The sequence below is a fragment of the Crotalus tigris genome, unplaced genomic scaffold, assembly GCF_016545835.1.
Source record: "Crotalus tigris isolate CLP2741 ecotype Arizona unplaced genomic scaffold, ASM1654583v1 scf7180000020588.15403103151:6194809, whole genome shotgun sequence".
Taxonomy (NCBI): domain Eukaryota; kingdom Metazoa; phylum Chordata; class Lepidosauria; order Squamata; family Viperidae; genus Crotalus; species Crotalus tigris.
Window position 1 is genome coordinate 5953767 of NW_024098092.1, and position 23903 is coordinate 5977669.

At 50.2% G+C, this 23903-nt stretch overlaps 5 protein-coding genes across 13 annotated transcripts; 4 read left to right on the forward strand and 1 right to left on the reverse strand.

The window, feature by feature from the left end:
* Positions 1 to 4514, reverse strand: LOC120319093 (basic phospholipase A2 vurtoxin-like). Of its 3 annotated transcripts, XM_039367465.1 has the most exons (6): positions 4209 to 4514; positions 3833 to 3965; positions 3259 to 3359; positions 1621 to 1762; positions 1078 to 1184; positions 1 to 159 (listed from the first exon to the last, which is right to left on the reverse strand). In XM_039367465.1, exons 1-6 carry the CDS (start codon positions 4246 to 4248, stop codon positions 155 to 157), a joined length of 528 nt encoding a protein of 175 aa, XP_039223399.1. In that variant the 5' UTR covers positions 4249 to 4514; the 3' UTR covers positions 1 to 154. The 3 variants fall into 3 exon arrangements, with proteins under 3 accessions (XP_039223399.1, XP_039223398.1, XP_039223400.1); XM_039367464.1 differs by lacking the exon at positions 1 to 159 and having other exon boundaries at positions 1048 to 1184; XM_039367466.1 differs by lacking the exon at positions 1 to 159 and having other exon boundaries at positions 1048 to 1184; positions 4425 to 4498.
* Positions 1098 to 13819, forward strand: LOC120319094 (basic phospholipase A2 PLA-B-like). Of its 6 annotated transcripts, none has more exons than XM_039367467.1 (5): positions 1098 to 1222; positions 12374 to 12425; positions 12909 to 13053; positions 13396 to 13502; positions 13630 to 13819. In XM_039367467.1, the coding sequence occupies exons 1-5, from the start codon at positions 1169 to 1171 to the stop codon at positions 13794 to 13796; spliced, it is 525 nt and encodes a 174-aa protein (XP_039223401.1). In that variant the 5' UTR covers positions 1098 to 1168; the 3' UTR covers positions 13797 to 13819. The 6 variants fall into 6 exon arrangements, with proteins under 6 accessions (XP_039223401.1, XP_039223404.1, XP_039223402.1 ...); XM_039367470.1 differs by having other exon boundaries at positions 1135 to 1222; positions 12374 to 12521; XM_039367468.1 differs by lacking the exon at positions 1098 to 1222 and adding an exon at positions 10469 to 10784.
* LOC120319095 (phospholipase A2 homolog mojave toxin acidic chain) lies at positions 7664 to 9593 on the forward strand. The gene is made up of 4 exons (XM_039367474.1): positions 7664 to 7917; positions 8163 to 8295; positions 8983 to 9083; positions 9343 to 9593. The coding sequence occupies exons 1-4, from the start codon at positions 7878 to 7880 to the stop codon at positions 9483 to 9485; spliced, it is 417 nt and encodes a 138-aa protein (XP_039223408.1). The 5' UTR covers positions 7664 to 7877; the 3' UTR covers positions 9486 to 9593.
* A 295-nt stretch (positions 13820 to 14114) lies between the features above and the next one.
* Positions 14115 to 18374, forward strand: MUL1 (mitochondrial E3 ubiquitin protein ligase 1). 2 transcript variants are annotated; one of them, XM_039367451.1, is made up of 5 exons: positions 14115 to 14296; positions 15978 to 16115; positions 16474 to 16561; positions 16940 to 17060; positions 17242 to 17938. In XM_039367451.1, exons 2-5 carry the CDS (start codon positions 15996 to 15998, stop codon positions 17936 to 17938), a joined length of 1026 nt encoding a protein of 341 aa, XP_039223385.1. In that variant the 5' UTR covers positions 14115 to 14296; positions 15978 to 15995. The 2 variants fall into 2 exon arrangements, with proteins under 2 accessions (XP_039223385.1, XP_039223386.1); XM_039367452.1 differs by lacking the exon at positions 14115 to 14296 and adding an exon at positions 15128 to 15194 and having other exon boundaries at positions 17242 to 18374.
* A 1663-nt stretch (positions 18375 to 20037) lies between these two features.
* Positions 20038 to 23150, forward strand: CAMK2N1 (calcium/calmodulin dependent protein kinase II inhibitor 1). The gene is made up of 2 exons (XM_039367477.1): positions 20038 to 20472; positions 21803 to 23150. The coding sequence occupies exons 1-2, from the start codon at positions 20322 to 20324 to the stop codon at positions 21871 to 21873; spliced, it is 222 nt and encodes a 73-aa protein (XP_039223411.1). The 5' UTR covers positions 20038 to 20321; the 3' UTR covers positions 21874 to 23150.
* Positions 23151 to 23903: the final 753 nt, after the last annotated feature.

The following is a 23903-nucleotide window of genomic DNA, read 5'->3' on the forward strand; positions in this document are numbered from 1 at the left end:
GATCCCAAACTTCTGTCCCTCGGGGCAGCCTCGGGTGGCAGATGGAGTTGGGGTCTCGTGGGTGAGATAGAGGAGGGGGCTTTGCACCTCTTGAGTAGGATCCCTTAAGGCCAGGCAGTTCTCTGTTGGGTCCACCCAACCTCAGAGCATTTTCCTAATCTGAGTGTGCCAGATGTTTGGGTAAAATGAGGCCGTCAGTTGGAATTTGTTCCTGGGACCTTAAGGCCTTAAAACAGCCAAGTGAGTTCCCGCTTCTTCCCCACTGCTGCGTTTCATAACACTGATGAAAAGGTTTGGAAACCTTGAGAGGGGGCCTGTCCTGAGGGACCCCCCTGTTTTCAATTACGCAGAGGTGGATTAATCCATTAGAAATAAATCCTGCAATTGAATGCAGTAGTCCTTGAATTACAGCCAGAACTGAGCAGCAAGGACCCCATAGTCCTCCTCCTCCTGTCTGCAGCCCCCCTCCCTTCTACCACTGATGATCTTCATCGAAAAGAAATCAGGCGAAAATGTTCCTCGCTTAATGACTGGTTGCTTAGGGACGGTTAGAAGTTACAATGGATCCCCCCCAAAAGGGACTTATGACCCAGATTCAAACTCCTGATGCCTACCCTCTCCCTGGCCACATTTTAAGACAGTATTTTACCCCCTCGGTGAAATAGGTGACAAATTAAGAAATACATTTTGGCTGCTCAGCAACCATTCTGCGTTTATGGCTGTTTGCCAGCCTCCTGCAGACCCCTAGCCTCAATTTATGATTTTTTTTCTGCTCAAAATTGTTTTTTTTCAGGGAAAAAATGCCCATTATGGACAGCTTTGGTTGGTTAACGACCCTTGCAAAAAATGTATAAAATCTTGTCAGTGATAAGTCAAAGACAACCCATAATACTCCATCAGAACGCGGGCACCGTGCTGCGTGATGCAAAGGGCTGGGCCAGCTGATCTTCCCGGCCCCCTCCAATCGAGTGGATTTCAAACCCCAGCATCCCCAGCCAGCCTGGCTTTCGCAGGGGATTCTGGGAGCTTTTCACTGTTACCCAAATTTGCGCTGACATGGTTTGTGTTCCTACGTACCGCAAGTGACGGTGTCTTTCCTGACCGAGTAGAAATATTTCTCCATTTTGGGTTTGCAGTGGCGCCGCGATAGGGCCTGATAGCAGCAGTCATGAACTTGGCAACACCTGGAAGCAAAGAACAGAGCCACAATTGTGCGGCCAAGGTAACAACATCACTGTGTCCGTCTCGGCATCCGGGGCCATTGGGCGCCTGCCTGGGACAATATTTTGAAAGCAAACTCTGAAAACGTGAGTGAAGGCCGGGTGGCTTTGTGGCTTTCACAGGGAATAAGCAGTTTAAGGTCACATCGGGAGCCGGGGCCTCCTGGCCCGTGTCTGGTTCTTGAATTTTATCCCCTGTAACTTTGAACGGTCACTAATGGACAGTTGTAAACTGAGGACTGCCTGCCACCTGAACGATGCCCACCAGACGCGAAAGAGAGCGGAGGTGCCCTCAGGAATGAAGGGGGGCTCTGGAGGAGCTCCTTAGATCCACAGGCGCCCCTTCAGCTGAGGAGAAGCCGGGACCCCTCCCAGGTCACCCGAGGCCCCGCCCCCTCACCAATCGGTGGCGTCCACCGGCTGCCTGGAACCGCCCAGCCCGCAGTAGCAGCCGTAGCCGTTGTAAATTAGGGGGTGTCTTCCGGTCAAGTGCTCGATGATGTGGCCAAACTGGATCAAATTGGCGCTGGCAAAGACCAGAACTGGAAGGGAGACCAAGAGGGTAGCCATCGCCCCGCTTCCGGCAATTCTGGCCCGGGTCATCCCTGCCCCGTCCCCTAGGTGGTCCTCTCCTGCTCCCCAGTCCAAACAGGATTTGGCCTTCCCTGAGCATGCAATTCTGACCCATGCAGGGCTGGATAACAGGCCCACAGGGCTGAAAGGAAGGGACCTCGGAGGTCTTCTAGTCCAACCCCCCCCCGCTCAAGCAGAAGACGGAACAAAATTGTGCAGCTGTTGGATCACATGAGGCTGGGCTGTGTCGGGGCTCTTGGGTGCTCTCTGAGCTGGGTTGTGTTGTGGCAGATGTTTCATCACCAAACGAGGTAGCATTGCTGATGACGTTACCTGGCTGGGTCATGAAACATCTGCAAGGAAACCACCAAGCCCGGAGAGTAACCAGGACCCCCCAATTCCACCCTGAGCTATAAATATGTGTGATGCCAGCGGTGCCAGCAGTTCCTTCTGTGTGTTGCACCCCCTCTATTAAGCGTGGAATCGGCCTGGATTAAAAACACAAGGAAAAAATGCTGAAATAACTTTTAAAAACTGCAATATAAAAAAAGGAGCCTCTGGCAGCAAAATTTTTAATGAGGAGTAAGAGTTCTTCTGATGCAGGGATTCACACCCCTGCCCATCAGCCACTCCTACGCTCCGGGCAGTGGCATGAAAAGGGATCGGGCCCTCAGCTCCTCTGGTAAAGTCTTCCTCCCCCCCCCTGCAAAAATTCTTTGTGGAAGAGATTTGTCACGTAAAAGGGTTCCATGAGGATTAGAATCTTACATGGCTTTTTTAAAGCTGCTCTGGGGCAGAGCCTCTCCGTGTCTCTAATTCCTTTATTCAGAACCTTGAGGACTATAATGTTAATTTTCTGAAGTTCCCAAATTGACAACAGGGAAGCAGGAAATCTTGATTGGGCAGCCGGATAGGCAGGTTTCCTATCTTGTGTTGGCATTGTACACAAAGATGCATAGTAAGAGAGACTGCAAGCCGATTGAGTGCAAAGCTGGCACCTTTTTATTATTAAGTATTGCATTCGATTGTGTAATTTGAGGGTTTTTTCCGGGCCTGTAGAGTCTTAGCATTTCTTTGGACCCTCCTTGCAATGAAAGTCCCCATAAAACTGATATTCTATGTTGTATGTGTCCAGACTGTCTCGGAGGCAGATTGCTGCGGCCTTGTCGCACTCACAAATCTGTTCCTCACACCAGGTGCCCCTTCCTGCAGGCAGAGCAAACCCTGGTTAATCCTGCCCACCCTCTCCGATGGATTAGCTCAGGGCTGCAAATCCTGGCCTGGCCACCAGAGGGCAGCTGAGATGCAGGGAATCCTGATTGCGGCCCCCTGGTGGACAGGAGTTTTGCACCCCAGAGCAGCTTACGGGAAGGCACTGCAGGCTGCCCAGAGATGATGAAAGGATCCGCCCAAGCTTGGTTCTGGCTCAGGGAGCATTTGAACCCAGGTCTGCGCATCCACTCACCGCAGACGATAGCCCCGTTTTTCCGGCTGTAGGGGTAGGGGTCCGTTTTGGTCTTGCAGCCAGTCAGATTCTCATAACAGCAGTCATGCATCAAACAGCAGCTGGAGGGAGGGAGGGAGGGGGCAGGGCAGAGTTAGCCAAAAGAGGGTCCCCCGTCCAGCAATGGGGGTGAGGCGCTGGCACCCCAAGATTGGAAAACGATTGGAGTCCCCACCGGTCCTGCAGAGAGGCTCCACGGCCCCAAGAACCCGTGTGAAATCTTTGCAATGGAGATATTTTGCAGAGGCAAAGTGGTCTGTTTGTGTGTTTGTTGTGTGTTTGTGTGTGTGTGCCTGTACCTTCTCCAAGCTGGTTCCTTTCCAACATCCAGAGCTGCGAGAAACTCTGGATGGCGACTGAGGATGATGGGAGCTATTCTGGGGGCAGAGCCTGGGACACTGTGACCGTCATAAATATGAGCCAGTTGCCGAATGTCTGAATTTATTTCAGCCCCCCCCCCTTGAAGGGAAGAAGGCTTCCTCAGGGCCCTGCTGGAGGGATTCCACCTTCTGGTCATTGGGCGTTACGGACTTACCGGTCAGTGGCGTCCCTTGGCCGGCCTTGGCCCCCCAGGCCGCAGTAGCATCCGTAAAAGGTGTAGGAGGGGAAGGGGTTTTTCCCCGTCTCTTCCTTGATCATCTTCCCGAATTCGACCAGGCTCCCTTTGACTGGAAAAAGACAGACAGTTTCAGCCTCCCTCGGCTTCTCTGTAGGGTTAATGGCAGATGCTGGCAGGCCTCGCTGAACGACCACAGCAAAACAAGATGTGGTGACACGATGCCTCGCTTAACTGTGAATTATCCTGTCCCGATGTCGGTCACTAAAGTCTAAGACAACCTGTAACGCCTCCATTTTACCTTCTGCGAAGAGAACAGAATTAGCTGCACATTTTACTGTTTTGCTTCACTCACCGCCCAGCAGCAATACGGCCACTATCCAGAGAGTCCTCATCCTCCCGAATCCAGACTTGGGAATAAGCAGACCCCGTTAATTGCCTCCGCTGGTGAAGTGTGGAAAATGGCCCTTAGAACGGTCACTAAACAAACGGTTGTAAGTCAAGGATAACCTGTAGGCAAGGATCAGAAGGAGAAGCCGGGCAGGGGAAAATGGCAACGATGTGGCTATACCTGGCAGCCTTGTGTCAGGGTCGAGGGGGGCTCCGGAAGCCCCCCAGCTTCTCCCTCCAAGCTCCCTCTGCTCCTCTGCCCCCTGGAGATGGTGCTGGCACCTTTTATGTGGCCGGGGAGGGGCTTCCCCAGTCCTCTTGGCAGGGGACCCTGGCTCTCATCTGGAGGGCCATCTTCAGAAACCTCTCCAGCCGGTTTCCCTTCCCGTCTGCAAGGGAGAAACCCGATCTTCCATCCCTGGGGCAGCCTTGGGTGGCAGAGGTCAGTTGCTGGCCTCTCCCCAGGCAGCTCTCTGCCCCCAGCTCCCTTCCCTCTTAAGAGTTTGGTCCCGGAAATGGGCATCCTTCTGCTTCTTAGGTTTAGGAGCCTTTTCATTGGCCTTCCTTTTTAATTGCGCCATCAAATAAGTTTAACAAATAAATAAAATTCCTATTTCAGGACTGCTTCTCCCCGCCACCCCAGCTACCCCTGACACCTTCTGGGATACAGGCAGTCCTCGCCTTATGACCACAGTTAACCCCAAAATTTCTGCAGCTAAGTGAGACAGTTATTAAGTGATTTTTGCCCCGTTTTACGGCCTTTCTTGCCAGAGTGGCTGAGTGCATGACTGCAGTTCTTAAGTCAGCCACAGGGTGCTTGTCCCCCCTAAAATTCAAGAACCAGACACGGGCCAGGTGGCCTCGGCTCCCGGAGTGACCTTAAACCACTTATTCCCTGTGAAAACCACAAAGCTACCCAGCCTTCGCTCACGTTTTCAGAGTTTGCTTTCAAAATATTGTCCCAGGCAGGCGCCCAACAGCCCCGGATGCCGAGACGGATGCAGTGATGTTGTTACTTTGGCCGCACAATTGTGGCTCTGTTCGTTGCTTCCAGGTGTTGCCGAGTTCATGACTGCAGCTATCAGGCCTGTCGCGGCACCACTTTAAACCCAAAATGGAGAAATATTTCTACTCCGTCAGGAAAGACACCGTCACTTCCGGTAAGGGCCAAAGGTGGCGGTTTCTCCCTCCCTGAGGAAGAGCTGGACAGCTGCCCCTCAGGGAAGGTCGCCTTGCTTTCCCTGCCCTGTGCAGAAGGGTGGGCTAGATGATCTTTGGGTCCCTTCCAACTCCACGGTTCTACGATTGGATGGCTCAGCCCAGAGCCCACCAGAAGACGGATCTTGCAGGCATCCAGCTGAGTTCAGCAATCCAAGATGCCTTTTATTTTAATCACGAACAAGCCACAATTAGCAGGATTCATGTCATGCCTCAGAGCACAAGCCAGGGTTTGGGGCTGGATTACATCACAGACGAAGCCTAATTTGCCAACCGCGCTTCGGCAGTGTGGGCGCTGAGAGGGATGTTACCATTCAGGACCAGGGACAGCGGCAAGCTGGATTTCTTTAATGACAGTGGGAAAATGAAATTGGGCACGACTCATTTAGTGACCAAATTGTGGTTGGTCCAATTGAGATCATAAATCAAGGATAAATCTGAGCTGGGAAAATGCAGCCACAAGGTGACTCTGCAGGCAGCCTGACGGGTGAATTCAGCACCTGGCTGGGATCCAATTGGTATTTCTTTATTATGGAATTTATTTGCCACCCATCTTGCCATGGAGAATTTTGCAACCATATGTGTACATTTTTGTTTATTTATTTATTATGAGACTTATTTGCCGTCCATCTTGTATCAAATGACTCTGGGCGCCTTGCGGCATAAAAAGCATTAAAATCATCAGATATAATAAAAGCAGACAAAGTAAAATCATTTAAATGCAAGATGGCAAAGGATACACGGGGAGGGGGGCAGATGGGAGGAGCTTTTAATTAGTCAATTGGAAGACATTGCAGGCTCATCAGTTGGAAAGGGGGTCAGACTAGAAGACCTCTAAGCTCCCTTGCAATGCTAGGCTTCCCTCAAGGGCGCTCCCTGCCTCGGCTGCCGAAGGGTGGCCTTTGCTCCCCCCTAGTGGCCACTCAGGCTGGCTGCTTAAGCGGAACCCCTACATTCCAGTTTCCCAACCCCCTCCTCCTGCACCCCCTCTCCCCCCTCCTCACATCTTTCTCCTTGGGGGTCCCCTCTCCTCCATGTATGGGTCTCTCCCATGGCAGGCAGCAGGGCCAACTGGGGCCAACAGGAGAGCTGCAGCTGTGACCGGGCGCTGCCGCTGTGTCTAAAGCAAAATGTAGGCCGGTACCAGAAGAAATACACCTTCTACCCAAACTTCCTGTGCAGGGGACCGGCTCCCCACTGCTGATGCCTGGGGGGTCTTCCCTGGAAGGTTGCCAAGCGTGTCAAACCAGAAATTGAGAAATAAAAAACTCTTATACTCTCTTGTCCTTGCGTGGGGAGACTCTGGGCCCACACTTCTGAGACACACAATTTTTCACACAAAAAGGGGAGGTAGCTAAGTGCCCCGAAGTTTAGGGCTGAGATAGCAACCCCAGAGGGCTCCTCCAGCAGCCGGGGATCTTGAGGGGGGCGGGGGGGTGTAGCTGGGAGGGCACTTTTGCATCCGATGGGCGAATCTGTCTGTACTTGAGGGCACACTGACGCCGGAGTCAGGCTGGTGGGGTGCCGGGGGCTCTCTGAGCCTGGAGGTTTGCCTTGCAGATGTTTCATGACACAACTAGGTAAGATCATCAGTGGTAGAAGGGAGGGGGGCTGTAGAGAGGAGGAGGAGGAGGAGGACAATGGGGTCCTTGCTGCTCAGTTGTGGCTGTAATTCGAGGACTACTGCATTACATTGCACGGTTTATTTCTAATGGATTAATCCACCTCTATGTAATTGATAACGGGGGGTCCCTCAGGACAGGCCCCCTCTCAAGGTTTCCAAACCTTTTCATCAGTGTTATGAAACGCAGCAGTGGGGAAGAAGCGGGAACTCACTTGGCTGTTTTAAGGCCTTAAGGTCCCAGGAACAAATTCCAACTGACGGCCTCATTTTACCCAAACATCTGGCACACTCAGATTAGGAAAATGCTCTGAGGTTGGGTGGACCCAACAGAGAACTGCCTGGCCTTAAGGGATCCTACTCAAGAGGTGCAAAGCCCCCTCCTCTATCTCACCCACGAGACCCCAACTCCATCTGCCACCCGAGGCTGCCCCGAGGGACAGAAGTTTGGGATCCTCGCTTGGAGACGGGAAGGGAAACCACGTGGAGAGGTTTCTGAAGATGGCCCGCCAGGTGACAGCGAGGATCACCTGCCAGGAGGACTGGGGAAGTCCCTCCCCTACCACATAAAAGGTGCCAGCTGTGTCTTCAGGGGGCAGAGGAGCAGAGGGAGCCTGTCAGGTGTGAATCTTTGCCATTTTCCCCTGCCTGGCTTCTCCTTCTGATCCTTGCCTACAGGTTATCCTTGACTTACAACCGTTTGTTTAGTGACCGTTCTAAGGGCCATTTTCCAGACTTTTCACCAGCGGAGGCGATTAACAGGGTCTGCTGATTCCCAGGTCTGGATTGAGGAGGATGAGGGCTCTCTGGATAGTGGCCGTGTTGCTGGTGGGCGGTGAGTGAAGCAAAACAGTAAAATGAGCAGCTAATTTCTGTTCTCTTCGCAGAAGGTAAAATGGGGGGGTTTACAGGTTGTTTTTGACTTTAGTGACCGACATCGGGACAGGGAAATTCACCGTTAAGTGAGGCATCGTGTCACCACATCTTGCTTTGCTGTGGTCGATAAGCGAGGCCTGCCAGCATCTGCCATTAACTCTACCGAGAAGCCGAGGGAGGCTGAAACTGTCTGTCTTTTTCCAGTCGAGGGGAGCCTGGTGGAATTTGAGACGTTGATCATGAAAATTGCGGGGAGAAGTGGTATTTCGTACTACAGCTCTTACGGATGCTACTGTGGCGCGGGGGGCCAAGGCTGGCCACAGGACGCCAGCGACCGGTAAGCCCATAATGCCCAATGACCAGAAGGTGGAATCCCTCCAGCAGGGCCCTGAGGAAGCCTTCTTCCCTTCATGGGGGGGGGAGGGTGAAATAAATTCAGACACTCGGCAACTGGCTCATATTTATGAGGGTCACAGTGTCCCAGGCTCACGTGATCCCCCTTTTGCGACCTCTGGGTGAGCAAAACCAAGGGGGAAGAAGGCGGATTCCCCTCAGAACTGCATTGCTAAGTTAAGAACCGCAGTGGCTAGAAAGGTCATAAAAAGGGGGCAAAACTCACTTAACGACTGTCTTGCTCAGCAATGGGCTCAACTGTGGCTGTAAGACGAGGACTTTCTGTATATGGAAGAGCCCCTTCCTCAGCCCCCAGAACAGCTCCCATCGTCCTCAGTCGCCATCCAAGGTTTGTCACAGCTCCGGATGTTGGAAGGGAACCAGCTTGGAGAAGGCACATATAGATACACAGAACAAACACACAAACAGACCATTTTGCCTCTGCAAAATATCTCCACTGCATCTGATTTCACATGGGTTTTTGGCACCCAGTAGCCTCTCTGCAGGACCGGTGGGGACCCCAATCGTTTTCCAATCTTAGGGTGCCAGTGCCTCACCCCCATTGCTGGACATGGGACCCTCTTTCTGCTAACTCTGCCCACCCTCTCCCTCCCTCCCTCTCTCCTTCTAGCTGCTGCTTTGAGCACGACTGCTGTTATGCAAAACTGACTGGCTGCGACCCAACAACAGACGTCTACACCTACAGACAGGAGGACGGGGAAATCGTCTGTGGTGAGTGGATGCGCAGACCCGGGTTCAAATGCTCCCCGAGCCAGAACCAAGCTGAGGTTGCTCCTTTCATCATCTCTGGGCAGCCTGCAGTGCCTTCCCGTAAGCTGCTCTGGGGTGCAAAACTCCTGTCCACCAGGGGGCCACAATCAGGAGTCCCTGCATCTCGGCTGCCCTCTGGTGGCCAGGCCCTGATTTGCAGCCCTAGGCTGAGCTGGCCAAGAGGGTGGGCAGGATTAACCAGGGTTTGCTCTGCCTGCAGGAGGGGACGACCCGTGCGGGACACAGATTTGTGAGTGCGACAAGGCCGCAGCAATCTGCTTCCGAGATAGTATGGACACATACGACTACAAATATTTGCGGGTCTCGCCCGAAAATTGCCAGGGGGAATCACAGCCATGCTAAGTCTCTGCAGGCCGGGAAAAACCCCTCAAATTACACAATCGTAGTTGTGTTACTCTATTATTCTGAATGCAATACTGAATAATAAACAGGTGCCAGCTTTGCACTCAATCGGCTTGCAGTCTCTCTTATTACGCATCTTTGTGCACAATGCGAACACAAGATACGAAACCTGCCTATCCGGCTGCCCAATCAAGATTTCCTGTTTCCCTGTTGTCAATTTGGGAACTTCAGAAAATTAACATTATAGTCCCCAAGGTTCTGAATAAAAGAATTAGAGAGGATTCCTTCCACTGAGCTACGATACAGAGTCAAGTTGAAAACCTGGGGACCGAAACAGAGACATGGAGAGTCTCTGCCCCAGAGCAACTTTTAAAAAGCCATTTAAGATTCTAGTCCTCATGGAACCCCTTTGCGCGACAAATCTTCTCTTCCACAAAACATTTTTGCAGCGGAGGGGAGGAAGACTTTACTAGAGGAGGCGAGGGCCCGATCCCTTTTCACACCACCGCCCAAAGAGTAGGAGTGGCTGATGGGCAGGGGTGTGAATCTCTGCGTCAGAAGAACTCTCCATTAAAAATTTTAATTAAAAAATTAAAAACTCTCCATTACTCTCCATTAAAAATTTTCCTGCCAGAGGCTCTGTTGACCCGAATTAGGAGACAGCATAGGAAGTATCAATTGTGAATATGTGCAGAGGGCCCCGCCGTCTTTGGGCCCTTGCAGAGTCATGGATGCAGGTCATGAAAGGACAGCAAGGAAAATAGCCCGTGTCCCAGCCCACCCGGGAACGTCCGATGTCTTTAGGGAAACCCCCCCAAAGGGAACCTTTTTTTTTAGCTACTTCTGCTTTCTCCCTTCTTAGCTACAGTTTGCCAGACTTACTTATTGGGTGAAATCTTGATCTTATGTGTGTCAGCTTTGCCGGGTGGATTGCTTATGTAATCAGAAAGAATAAATACAAGGATTTCTTGTCATTCGGGGCTTCTCTCTTTTAGAGGAGCCCATCTTTGTTCAACTGGATAAAAATGTAAAGCTTAAAGGCAACTTCTGGTTTCCTGTATGTTTTTATCAAGCAAAACCTCAGAAGCTGCACAGCATTTTTGGCAAGCCAGGCTTCCAGGAGAGGTGCTTGGTCCTAGGGAGGCTCAGGAAAGGGGAAGGCGCCAAGCGCGCTCCGGGATTTCCTGGAGGTGCCCCCTTTCTTGACTCTTCACTGTGGTTTTTAACAGGAACCCATTTTTTCTTCTTTTTGGTTGCCTTTTACTTCGTTCCTGCATGCTCAGGAGGGCTGAAGATAGCGTAAGATACAAAGATACACATTGCTTTCCTAGGGGATTGTGTTTGTGTGTGTGTGTGTGTGTGTATTTGTGTAAAAGTGTGCTTGTTTCCTTGAATCATTTCCCGCCATTGACCAAAGCTGGGCGGGTTTGCCTCAGATGCACCTAGACCCCTCCTCAAGTCTGGGAGGGCGTTTAGAAAGCAAGGCGAGTCTCACCTTGTACTCTCGTGCTCCAACGGGATGTGAGTGTTGAACTTGTGGTTGCTCTGAGGTTTGTGGTTGCTCCTTACATATATTTCCCGCTGTTGTATTCTGAGGTCCATTCTCAAAATAAGGAGGAATTTCCTGAGAACAATCAACCAGAGGAACGGCTTCCCTGCAGAAGTTGTGGCTGCTCCGACATTGGAGGTTTTCAGGAAGAGATTGGACCTCCCTTTGTGTGAAATGGTCTAAGGTCTCTTGCTTGAGAGAGGGTTGGACTAGGTCCCATCTGATTCTGTTGTTCTGTATTCTGTTCCTGCTCTGTTTTTTCCATTCGTATCTCCTTCTCTGGAGGAGAAAACTTTCCCAGGCAGCCCCGTCAGAGACAGGTCGGCTGTCCAGGTCCTCTCATGCCCTGCCTTTCCCCCCACAAGTGTTCCAAAGTTCCTTGCATCACAATCACGTTGCCTTCCAGAACAAAACTGCAGCAGTTCCCTCTAGGGGGGGAGAGTCACACAGCTTTGCTTTTGGACAACCCAATCTGTGGCTTCAAGCCTTGCCAGGGGTCCCATGGAGCCCCCCTGGAGCAGAGAAAAGAGCTGGGAGGTGACCACTGAGAGAGGACAGTTCCCCGTCATACCTGGACAAGGTTTATAGCCCAGCTGAGCCATTGCAGGGATAAACTTCCAAGCTCCACTTGTCCAACTTCTGCTTCCTGCCTCTCTTGGTGTGGGTTTCCCCTCCAGGCTCTTTTCCCAAGGTGAAGGGAGGGTAAGAAAAGGAGAAACCCCCTTTGAGAAAGTCCCTTTGTACTCTCCATCCATCAGCAGCTTCCTCCTTCCAGTGCCTGCTGAATTTTGCAGACTGCAAGGGTTTAAACTCAAACCTTTAAATGTTTAATCTAGCCCTCTCGGTTTCCAAAATGACGCGTGTCTTTGAGAGAGATTTTTCTCATGTTCTTTTTCTTCCCTGATTTGGGAAATGCAGCTCAGTTGCAATGAAGAAGTGAAATAAAAGAGAAAAAACAAAGGGGAAAATAGTATTTAAGCAGATCGCTACCCCCCAAAAAGAGTAAGAAAGATTAACCAGGAATGCCGAGAGGATAAAGATGATCAAGGATAATTAATGAAGGAGAGAAGCAACCTAGAAATAAGGAGAAATTTCCTGACAATGAGACCAATTGATCAGTGGAACAGTTTCCCTCCAGAAGTTGCGGGTGCTTCCATCACTGGAGGCTTTCAAGAAGAGACTGGACAGCCCTTTGTCCAGAATGGTGTAGGGTCTCCTTTTTGAGCAGGGGGTTGGACTAGAAGACCTCTGAAGTCCCTTTCAACTCTGTTATTCTGTTATGAGTTATCTGTAAAAATGATAAAGGCGACCGTCTGTTTCCCCTTCTTCTCCTCTCCAGGTACTTACAGAGATGAGGCTGTCTCACGTAGCCATGGTGTTGGGGGTGAGCAGTAAGTGCTGGTAGCTTCTGGAGTTTCTCATCATCCTCTTCATCATGGACACCCCCCTGAAAAGAGGAAGAACTGTGGAGATTCTCAGTCATCCAGGTCTTGGCTGTCCCAAGGGTGTTTTTTCAAAAGGAAGAAAGTCCAGTTGTCTTTTGAAAAAAAACACCTTGGGGACAAACTGTTTTCCCCTGACTCTCCCAGGCCTTTTCCTTTATTCTCCAGTGTTCACGTCCTTCTCCTTCTGTTTTAGTTTTCAGCCTTTTTTAGTTTGGAACTTCTGCCTGCGTTCAGCTCACCAAGGACAGCAAACTGCTTCTGTATCTGCCTTCCTTTTAAAAACAAAAGCAGAAGCGTTTATGTATTAAAACATGGGTTAGGATTAGACTGGCTGACTGGGACTTCTGGGAGTTGAAATCCACCCATGCTGGCTGGCATGACCTTTCTGGTGTCCTCTTGAGGACTAGCCTCTTTTCCCTCTCTTTGCAGTGTTTGCCCTCACCGCCAGCAGCCTCCTCAACTTCAAGCTGATGATCCAACGGATCACGCAGAAGAACGTGCTCGTGCATTTCAACGGCTACGGCTGCTACTGTGGGAAGGGCGGCCGAGGGAAGCCGAGGGACCCCACAGACATGTGAGTGCAGCCGCCAAGCATGGCTCCCCCTCCCCCCTGCCACCAACAGCCCCCCTGCCTCTTCCAGAGGTTGCAGGACACCCCTTCTGCGGCACCCAAACCCCCTCTGCGGCTCAAGATCTTGAAAGGATCTGAATAACAATTAAAACACATTTCAGGTTTAAAACACTAGGAGGAAAAAGGACTTCAAAAGAGTTTCTGTGCAGGAAGAAAACTTTTTGTGTCATTGTGTCTTCTCTCTCTCTCTCTCTCTCTCTCTCTCTCTCTCTCTCTCTCTCTCTCTCTCTCTCCCTCCCTCCCTCCCTCCCCAAAATCTGGCTTTTGCCCCCCCCCCCGGTCCAGGTGTTGCTATAACCACGACTGCTGCTATGAAAATTTGCACCACCAAAATTGTCACCCTTTCATCGACCACTACAGATACCTGATTATCAACAACAGCGTCCTCTGCAGTGAGTTCTCCCAGGTTTTGTGGTATTCATACCAACAAATCTAAAACAATTTTGCAGGGGGGAAAAGAGGGGAATGGTCTGAGCCGGGGGGCCCCTTTGTGCTGATTCTCTCTTCTCCGGCCCGCAGAGTACAAGAACAGATCAGTGTGTGCCACCTTGGCGTGCGAATGCGACAAGCATGCCAGTTTGTGCTTCAAAAGGGAAGCACCAACCTATAACCGCAAATTGCGACATTATCCCACTGTTTTGTGCAAAGAGTCAACTCCCAAGTGTTTTCCTGGGCCCGAGTTTTGAGGGGGGCTCTGAGCAACCTGCAGCTGCCAGATGGATGGCATTCAGCCTGGCCAGCATGCCTCCACCCCTCCGGGAGCCTGGGCATTTGTGTGTGTGTGTGTGTATAAATAGAGATTTGTGTTTGCGTTCTCCCAAACCTCAATCAAGGATTGGAAGCCGGTGTGTGTGTGTGTGTGTGTGTGTGTGTGTGAAAGGCATGTATAATAAACTTTTATTTTTCTTTTAAATTGTTCATGTGTCATTTGGGGAAGGAGTCTTCTAAGCTGAGTAAGAGAAAACTTGGCCAGAAATTTGGAGTGTGGAAAAATAGTATGATGGATCCTGCCGAGTCCGAAAAAAGTGGTTTAATTCAAATTGCATCATTTAAGAAGCTGAGCAACGCTATGCTTGGAAGGGTGTGCGTGTCCTAAATTTACACGGAGGAGAAGTCTGCACAATTCCTTCGAATTAAGCTCAGCTCCAAGGCATCATGTGGATCTCTTGGCAAGAGCCTGGAAAAGGTTTGCCCCTTTGCAGGATGTTTGTTTTTGTCCAACTTACAACCCTTAGATCACCTGGTGGCCTCCCATCCCAATGTTAATGAATTCCTACCCTAGTTAACTGCCCCCCTTGGGGCTTCCCTGCAAGGCTCAGGAACCGCTGACCTCCTTGGCCTCTGCCTTCCCCCATCCAGTGCCCTCCTCCTGGACTTCAGTTCCCATAGTCCCCTGCCCGCATGGCATCAGCCGGGGTTGGTGGGAATTGGATCGGGGAACATTAGGGAAGGGTGCTTTTTTACTCATGGACTTTTGTGCTGAGTTGCTCAGCGGAGCTTTCTGCTGCGGCTGCTGGATGTCCTGGGTGCGAAATATACAGGTGGGCCTTTATTTTGCCCTCCTCCAACTCGGATTTCAATCTGCATTAAAATGGAGATTTAAGGGTGGGGGTTGAAGATGCAAAAGGCTACAGATGCAACTGTGGGTGAGAGCAAAAAAAAAAAAAGACACCAGTCCTGCAAGGTAGGCCAGGAAAGCAGGAACCCCATCTAGAGGAAAGGAAAGGCCACTGTTAGCTTGCAGTGCAAAGGAGGAGGAAAAAGTAGCTGGGATGAAGCTCCAGGCCCTCATGTTCCCCTTAAAAACCTCAGAAAAATGAAAGTTACAACAGCATTGCAAGGTAGGCCATGCAGGTGGCAAAAACAGATTTAAAAGAAGCTTCTTCAGAGAAAGCAGAGTCACCTCTACACTTTTCCAAAGTCTACGGGCTCGCAGTGACCATATCTGATCTCAGACGTCCCACTTCCGGGTCCTTCTAGCCCTGTGTTTACATTCTCTATGGCAAAAGCCTTTAAGCGCGGCCTTTTGACGTCATCAAGCGCCGCTCCAACCCGGAAGTGGCCTGCGGAGCGCACGGACGCAGGTAATCGGCCTTCGCCGCGGATTGCTATGGAAACGGGGGTGCTCCCTCAGCGGGCCGTTGAGCCTCTTCTGGGGCTCCCCGAAAGTGTCTGGCGGGCGGGGAAGTGGCGGGACGCTTTGGGCGTCAGCCTGCAGAACTCCCTGCCATTGAAGCGGGCCCAAAGACTCGCAGACGGCTTTCATGGCTATGGCGGGACTAGAACTCACCGCCTCCTGGCTTTTAGTGCTGTTGTAACTTCGAGGACTACCTGTATACAGACAGTTTGAAGTAAAGTGGAAAGAAATAGAACAACATAGAATAAAGAAGAATAAAGTAAAATAATAATAATGAAAAATCACTAAAAGCAAAAATCATGTGTCTGCATAATCTCTGAAAAAAGCTGTGTTAGCCAAAAGCTGTATTAACAGTACGTGAATGACCTAATGCATATTTAGAAACATTGTATAAAAGTAAAAACTGCCTTCATTGTATTCCCATGAGAAATGGAGCTAACGTGTGAGAAACTATCTGAATGTTACACAAAGTAGATTCTATATACAATGTAAGATTCCATCTATGCCTCCTTTGTTCCTGAGAAAAAGAAACCTATAAAGCTTTAGTTTAGACCCTCCCCCTTGTTCAGAAATTTGTTGATTGTTAAATCACTTCTGAACCTTTTGCGCAAAAATAAAAATCTCTCTTTCACCCTCAGAATTTCGTAAAAGTCCTTATATTTTTTAAGGCTTTATTTTTCCACAAGAGAAGAGCGAGGAAAACCGAGCTGACCCATCTCTCTTTTCTTAGGACAGGGAAGCTGCAATCATGGACTCCGCCAGCCACCCTTCAATGGGTGAGGTTGTCCTAATGGCAACCAGTTCGGCTCTTACTGCCATCCTCTACGCCATCTACAGACACAAGTCAAAAGTTGCAGACAATCTGAAGGTGAGTGGCTATTTGGATCCTGGCTTAAGACACCTTTTTGAGATCCCTGTGCTTGTTTTTGTAACATCTGCCCTGCTGGCTTGACTCCCACTTTTCAGAGCAGCTACAGGAACTGTTTAAATGGAGATTTATAGGTAGGTTAACACTGCATATTCGGCAATCTTCAAAATATCAAGTCACCCAAGAGAAAAACAAAGTCATTTGAAGATTTTAAACACATGGAGGCAAGCCCAGAAAAGGCTCTCAGCAAAGCACAATCTGTGCCAATTTGGGGATGTCTGAAAACCTAGGTACTCTTCTCTGCCGTGGTTCAGAGGCTGCTGTTGTGACACGTGTTTTTCCTCCTTCCTTCCTCTAGGGTGCTAAAAAAGTCACTCTGGACCAGGATTTAAAGAGCCTGTTGATGGAAGCCCCCGGGAAGTGCGTCCCCTACGCGGTGATAGAAGGTATGCCCTTCCTGTGCGGTTTATCAAGGTAATCATGTATTTCCACTTTCAGAGTAGGCTCCTATTCTGCACCATCTTTCGTGAGGGTTCCCACTGTAAGCATTCTCCAAACAGGTCTACAGATGCTTAAGCACCGGGAAGGTTGCTGGCCATTCGCCCTCCTGGTTGCTCCTTCAGATGGAGGGGGGGAGGCTTCAACTTTTGGTGATCTCCTCAATATCCCTGGAAGCTGCTCCACCCATCCGGAGGGCTGTTGGACTGCTCTAAAAGACTAGTGTGCAATCCATCCATCCACCCATCTCCTTGCTGGCTTTTGCACAGTGAACGTCTCCCTCCTTCCGGTTATTGATCACTGCCTGGTCTCTCCTGCCCACTCAGGTATGGTGCACTCAGTCAAGGAAAGCCTCAGCAGTCAATTTGTGGACAGCTGCAAGGGGGTGGTCCAGAGGTTGACCCTTCAGGAGCACAAGATGGTGTGGAACCGGACCACCCACTTCTGGTAAGCCCACTCAAGCCTTATTTTGGAAATAGGAACTTGCTAGCGGGCGAGTAGTTGGATGAGTACCATAACATTAGTGTGATTGTTGTAGCCTATATAAAAGGAGAGAAGGGAGAGAAAAAAAGACACTCCACAAATTGTGCAGAGATGGTGTTTTTGATCCTGGATGAAACTTCCCCAGGAACAACTACGAAAAGATCATCCACCAGAGGACGAACACGGTTCCTTTCGATCTGGTGCCCCTGGGGAGTGAGGGCCCCCCTGACGTGGCCGTGAGGGTCCTAAAGCCCCTGACCGCTACAGAGCTCAGCCTGGAGACGGTCTACGAGAGATTCCACCCCTCGGTGCAGTCCTTCACTGACGTCATAGGCCACTACATCAGTGGAGAGCGGCCCAAAGGCATCAAGGAGACCGAGGAGATGCTGACCGTCGGGGCAGCCCTCACTGGCGTGGGCGAGCTGGTCCTGGACAATAGCACCATCAAGCTGCAGCCCCCCAAGCAGGGCCTGCGCTACTACCTCAGCAGCCTGGGCTTCCAGACGCTGCTGCAGCGGCAGGAGTCAAGCGTCCGGTTCTGGAAGGTCCTGACGACCCTTTGCGGGCTGGCCAGCTGCGCCATCCTCCTCTTTGTTCTGCACAAACAGTACCGGCGGCACCGGGAGAAGCGACGGATGCGTCAGATGCTGGAGGATCTCTCCGCCGGAGGGGACGCCGCCACCACCTGCGTGGTCTGCCTGAGCAACAGCCGCGCCTGCGTTTTCCTTGAGTGTGGCCATGTGTGTTCCTGTCGGAAGTGTTATGAGGCCCTGCCCAGCCCTCCTCACTGTCCCATCTGCAGGCAGCTCATCGCCAGGATGGTGCCTTTGTACAACAGCTGAGGGGTGATGCGCTCTCTCTCTCTCTCTCTCTCTCTCTCTCTCTCTCCCTCCCTCCCTCCCTCCCTCCCTCCCTCCTTTAGGAACTGTTTTGAACATTGTTGCATTATTGGGAGTGGGTTTCATGAGTAGATGGGGGCTTAGCTCTAGCTCTTTGCACAGACCGACAAAGCCAAGCGATGCTGCTCTGGAATTGAAGTGCCGGCTGTGGCTTTGGTAAAAATGCCAAAATGAAGGTTCTCCTCTTATTTGTGTGTGTAAATGAATCATCTTTAGGTGTTGCCTGTTGGAGAACTCCCAGGATCATGTTTCTAGAGCTGTGTGGGGTTCACACTTTTTTGATTTATGAACGCTTTGGCCCTGAATTTTTACCCCGATTTCCCTGCTGACTCAGTTCCCAGAATAAAATGGGGCTGCACTGCCCTTGTTTCAAGTGCAACTTTGGCTGTTTTTATCTCCAAAGGATCATAACGAGTGTCAGGAAAGAGATGGAAGGATTTTTTTTTCCAGTTTTTAAGGAGGCGAGAACCATTGTTGTGTGGGAAGTTCCCGGATAGCCAGGCAAGGCTTCCTTGGAGTGTCAAACCTTGAGAGAACAAGTCGTCCTGGAACGGAATGTCTTTCCAATGGCCTAAATACCTAACTTGGGTAGCCCAAGCACACAATCACACACAGAGGCATGTGCGCACACAACAGGCACCACAGGAGGCAGAAAAGAAGGAAAATAAATTTGGTTTAACGCTCTCTGAATGTGCCTCCCGCCTCCTCAACGTTTCACCCTTTTTGCAAAACTAAAAACTCTTAATTTGGTTGCAGTTTCTGAACGGGCCGGTTGTCTCCTGTGCAGAACGGGGGTGGAGACTGAGATTCTCTGCTTTTTGATCGGAGGCCCGCTCCCGGTCTCCTCTGGGGACCGTTAGGGGGCAGCCTCGTTCTTCTGGTCTCCTCTGCTGCTCGGCACGCCAGTGTCCCTTGGGGCAGCATTTGAGGGGCTGCACAAAGAAGAGGGGGGTCAAAGTATTCTCCAAAGCTCCAGAGGGAAGGACAAGAAACAATGGTTGGAAACTGATCAAAGAGAGAAACGACCGGGAGTTAAGGAGAAACTTCCTGACAGAACAATCAACCAGTGAAACAACTTGCCACCAGAAATCGTGGACGCTCCATCACTGGAGATTTTCAAGAAGAGACTAGACATTCACCTGTCTGAGACGGTATAGGTTCTCCTGCTTGAGCAGGGGGCTGGACTAGAAGACCTCCAAGGTCCCGTCCAGCTCTATTCTATTCTAAAGCGGCCAGGACGCTGACCGGCCAGCTCCATTTCTCTGCCCGCCCCACCCAGGGCATGGCATCTGTTTCCTTGGTGCACCTGCACACGGCCAGTGGAGGTCCCGGCTGCCTCCAGCTGACCAGCCGGGACCCATACCCAAGAATTGGATACGCCTAGTTTCACGAAGAGAAGGAGTAGGGGGGACACGATAGCAGTTTTCCAACATTTCAGGGGCTGCCACAAAGGGTGGATCCCCCTGTTCTCCAAAGCGCCGGAGGGCAGGACAAGAAGCAACGAGTGGAAATTCATCAAGGAGAGAAGCAACCTGGAACTAAGGAGAAATTTCCTGACAGAACAATTAACAACTAACCAGAAGTTGTAGGTGCTCCATCACTGAAAGAAACGGGACAGCTTCCCGTGATGCAATACCCACAACTTCTAGAGGCAAGCTGTTCTGAAACGATCTAGGGTCTCCTGCTTGAGCAGAAGGTTGGACTAGAAGACCTCCAGGGTCCCTTTGCAACCTTCTGACCAGCAAAGTCAATGGAGAAGCCAGATTCACTTAACGACCAGGCGACTAACTTAACCAGAGAGATTCACTGTGGCAAGAAAGGTAATAAAATGAGGCAAAAGTCAGTTAACTGTCTTGCTTAGAAGTGGAAATGTTGGACTCCGCTGTGGTCCTAAGTCGAGGACCACCCTGAGCTTCGTTTTATGGCAAGCCCTCCCGGAAACCTGGGCTCAAAGACAGGAGTTGCGGGCAAACCTTGACATTAAAACTAAGAGAAACCAGGCAGGAGGGTCCGTCCGCCCGTCTCTCTCTGTGCGTGTGCGCGCGCGCGTGTGTGCGCGCCTGCCACTTGCCTCCGAGCCTGGCTCCGCCGTTCGTCGCACTTTTTTCTTTCTTTCTTTCTCGATTCGGATTCGGGGAAGGAGCGAGGGAAGGAAAGGAGGGCGCCTCCGCCGCCACCCGCGCGTCTCCGCCCGGCGCCCGCGGGGACAGAGCCTCCTCGCGTGGGAAGGGCTCCGGGGGGCGCCGCTCAGCCGCGGGCGCCCCTGCCCGGCTGCTTCGCTCGCTCGCTCGGCCGGGGGCAGCTCCGCTCCTCCCGGGCAGCCGCGATGTCGGAGGTGCGGCTGAACCCCCGCGGGGAGTCGGGCGAGGGGGCGCCGCTGGCCTTCGCCTGCCGCCTGCAGGAGACCAGCAGCTTCGGGGCGGGGGGCGCCGGCAAGCGAGCCCCCAAGCTGGCCCAGATCGGCCGCAGCAAGTGCGGTAAGAGCGGCGTGGAGAGGGGCGGGGGGGGGCCAGGAGCCCCTCTGCAACTTTGCCAGCAGGGAGGGGGGGCTTGAAGCGTTGACTTTCCCCCTGGGGGGCTCCTGCCCCGAATTGCCCCCCTCCCGCCCAACCCCACCTGGGCGATGCGTCCCGCGAACGGAAAGCCCATCATCCCCTCCTCCTCGGGTGGGGGGCGTCCAAGCGGGGGCTCAGCCTAGCGTTAAGGAGGACCGATGGTGGCTGCAGAAGACCTGTGGAGGACAGTTTCCGAGGGGGGGGGGCAGAGGGGTAGAAGTCAGGATGGAGCAGAGCGGCTCCACCACTCCCAAGGTGGGACCAGAGCGATCACAAACTTTGGAGCCGGTGTGTGAGGGGAGGGAGGAACGCAACAACACAAAGGGTTTGGGCTGCTCCATTTGTGGCCATCTGGTGATCCGGGAGAGACACCAAATTGGGAGGTTGACCAGAAGGACCAAGGCCGGTTCAAAAACAGTGGCAGCCTTTGAGACCAAATTTTGTGTTAGTAAACAACAACAAAAGTGTGTGTGTGTGTGTGTGTGTGTGTCTAGTCTATCCATTTTCTATCCATTTTCACAAGTCTCGCCTTTAATTAAGGGCTACACCAGCATCCTTCTCATTGTGGTTTTAGAAAACTCTTCTGGTGCCACTAAGTCGGTTTTATGATCCTGCTTGTTGTGTCTCTCTCCGTGTGTGTTTTCATTTTTGTTGACCTTGAAAATGCTTGTTTAAGAATCTGAAATCTATCAAATTCTTGACTGTGTCTTAATCTACCTCTCCAAATAGCATCAAACTCACCTGGTTTGGTACCAAAACCAATGTTTCCTGAGTAACAGGATTGTGTTGTGTGCCAGGTAGGCCTGTGTGTGTGTGTGAGAGAGAGAGAGAGAGTGAGTGAAAACCTCATGCCATGTGTGCATGTTTGTGAAGAATTTCACCGCCTTCTGTGTTACAGAGAAAATGAGTGTTTGACTTATAGCAGACACCCCGTTTGACTGGATTCCCACAACACAAAACACACAGCTTCCCCTGGGTGGCTGTTTGTGGTAGAACCCAAACCCACCCTCACGGATTGGGAGAACCGACCTGTCTTGTGAAACTATGTTTTCTTACCTTGCCTGAACGGTGAACCCCGGATGTAAATACAGGTGATCCTCGAATTACAGCTGTCCTTAAACATGGCGGTTGCAAAGCGAATGCCACTTAAAATAACAAATATAAAATAAAATAAAAAATAAACGAAAAGGCAACAATCACGAGGTTTACTCATCTTTCTTTCTCCTTTCCTTTTTTCCCTTTCTGCTTCCAGTCGTTATTGAGGATGATCGAATTGACGACGTGCTGAAAAACATTTCAGAAAAGCCACCTCCACGGGTCTAAAAATATTTGTATGTACATATATATATTCATGCCTCGCCAGAGACACTGAGTTAAAAAAATGAGGGGCACAAAATAATTCACCTTTCAGCAGAGGAATGGGAAAAATTATTCATTTTTTTTTTACAAAAAATGAAGAGAGGAAGAACTTTTTTGGGCACAAAAAGAGGCAAAAAGTGATGGCAGTTTTTGAAGTCCTTCAGTTGGGATCCAATTCGAGATGCCTTTTAAAGAGCCGCTGAGAGGCTGAACGGAAGCCTTTTATTCCTCCCCCCCCCTTCCAGAAAGTATAGTTTTCTAAGTTGGACTTTTAAAGTCTTCTGAAAAGAGAAATAATTGGGGTGGAGGGCAGAGAGTGTCTGGGAGTTCTTGTTTACATGATGACACCTTGCAAAAATATTCCAGCAGCTTGCATGTAACATGGTCTGTACTTTCTATTTTTAAAATATATATATATATCTTGGATTTTGCGAAGGTAAAAGAGGGACACACACACACACACACATAAACACACCGTATTTGATTCTGGTTGCCTTTTGAAGTCTCTGGAATGTAAGGAACTTTTTTAAGGGAAAGTTTGAAGCAGGAAGAAGGTTATCTTTATTTCCCCAAAACTGGTATTTGACATTTGCGGCAATGCTCAGTCACTCAGGTGCAAATAGAGGTGTAATTTCATGAGGAAAAAGGAAGGAATGTTTTTTAAAAGTACTTGCCATGCTTTTTTACATGTTTCCTAGCAAATGAAAGCTTGTGTTGAACAATCTTTGCTTTTTAAAAATACCTTACTGTAAAGTCAATTCTCTTTGTTACTGTGCAATTAAATGAACAAATGAAATGTGCATACACATATACCATAATCCTGTCAGAAGAGTGCCAAATATTTTCCAAAATACAAAATACTTACTTTTCTGTTTTCTCTGTAGGGATTTCGTGTCTATGCGAAGTTGCTTTTTTGTACTTAAGTAATTCTTGCCTCTCTGAGGACTTTTTCTATGGACCTGGTTGATCAGTGCATAAAGAATTATTTCTTGATGCCGACTTTTGCTTTGGTTTGGTTTACTTCTTTTTTTTTTTTTACTGATTCAAGTCTGACTGTTTTAAAAACAATTGCATGACATGCAAAGAATTACAAAGGGCTGCCTTGCTTTCAGATTGTTTATCATTCTCTTTGGCTGAATTTTGCAACAATGTCCTAAAAGGCTGTTTGCTTCTTTTTCTACACACTATGTGTATCTTGCACAAGAATGTTTCTGCAATGGATAATAAATTATTGTGACTAATCGGTGGTTTCTGATTGTGTTCCTCGTACACCCCGCCTCTGTTTAGCCTTACCTGGACAGCAAGGAGCCCACAGCGTTTTTTGCCATGGGTGTTAAATAAATCACTGCAGTTCTTAATGAACCACACGGTCCTTAAATGCATCTCTCAGGATATTTCTCCTTAGTTCCAGGTTGGTTCTCTCCTTGATTATTTCCCATCCATTGTTTCTTGTCCTGCCCTCTGATGCCTTGGGGAATAGTGGAACCCCCCCCTTCTCCATGGCAGCACATCAGATATTGGAAGATGCTACCATGTCTCCCCTAGTCTTTCTCTTCAGATGGAAACTAACCAAGGAGAGAAGTAACCTGGAACTAAGGAGGATTTTCCTGAAAGTGAGAACAATTAACCAGTGGAACGGCTTGCCACCAGAAACTGTGGGTGCTCCATCACTGGAGATTTTTAAGAAGAGACTGGCCAGCCATTTGTTTTAAGGGTTTCCTGCTTGAGCAGGAGGTTGGACTAGAAGACCTCCAAGGTCCCTTCCAGCTGTGTTGTTCTTTTATTCTGCATTCCAGCCAGCCATTAAGCATTGCAAGGAAGCTGGTCTTGAGTACGCCATCATTATTCATTAACAGCTTTTTCAGTAGCTCCCTCATAAGACATGGATCACTGAGCTTCTGATGGCTGCTCTGCTTCTCCCAAACCGCATCCTGATTTCTCCGGCAGCTTTTGAAAGGGCCTAAAGCTCCCTTCTCATTTGCCTGGCGATGCGC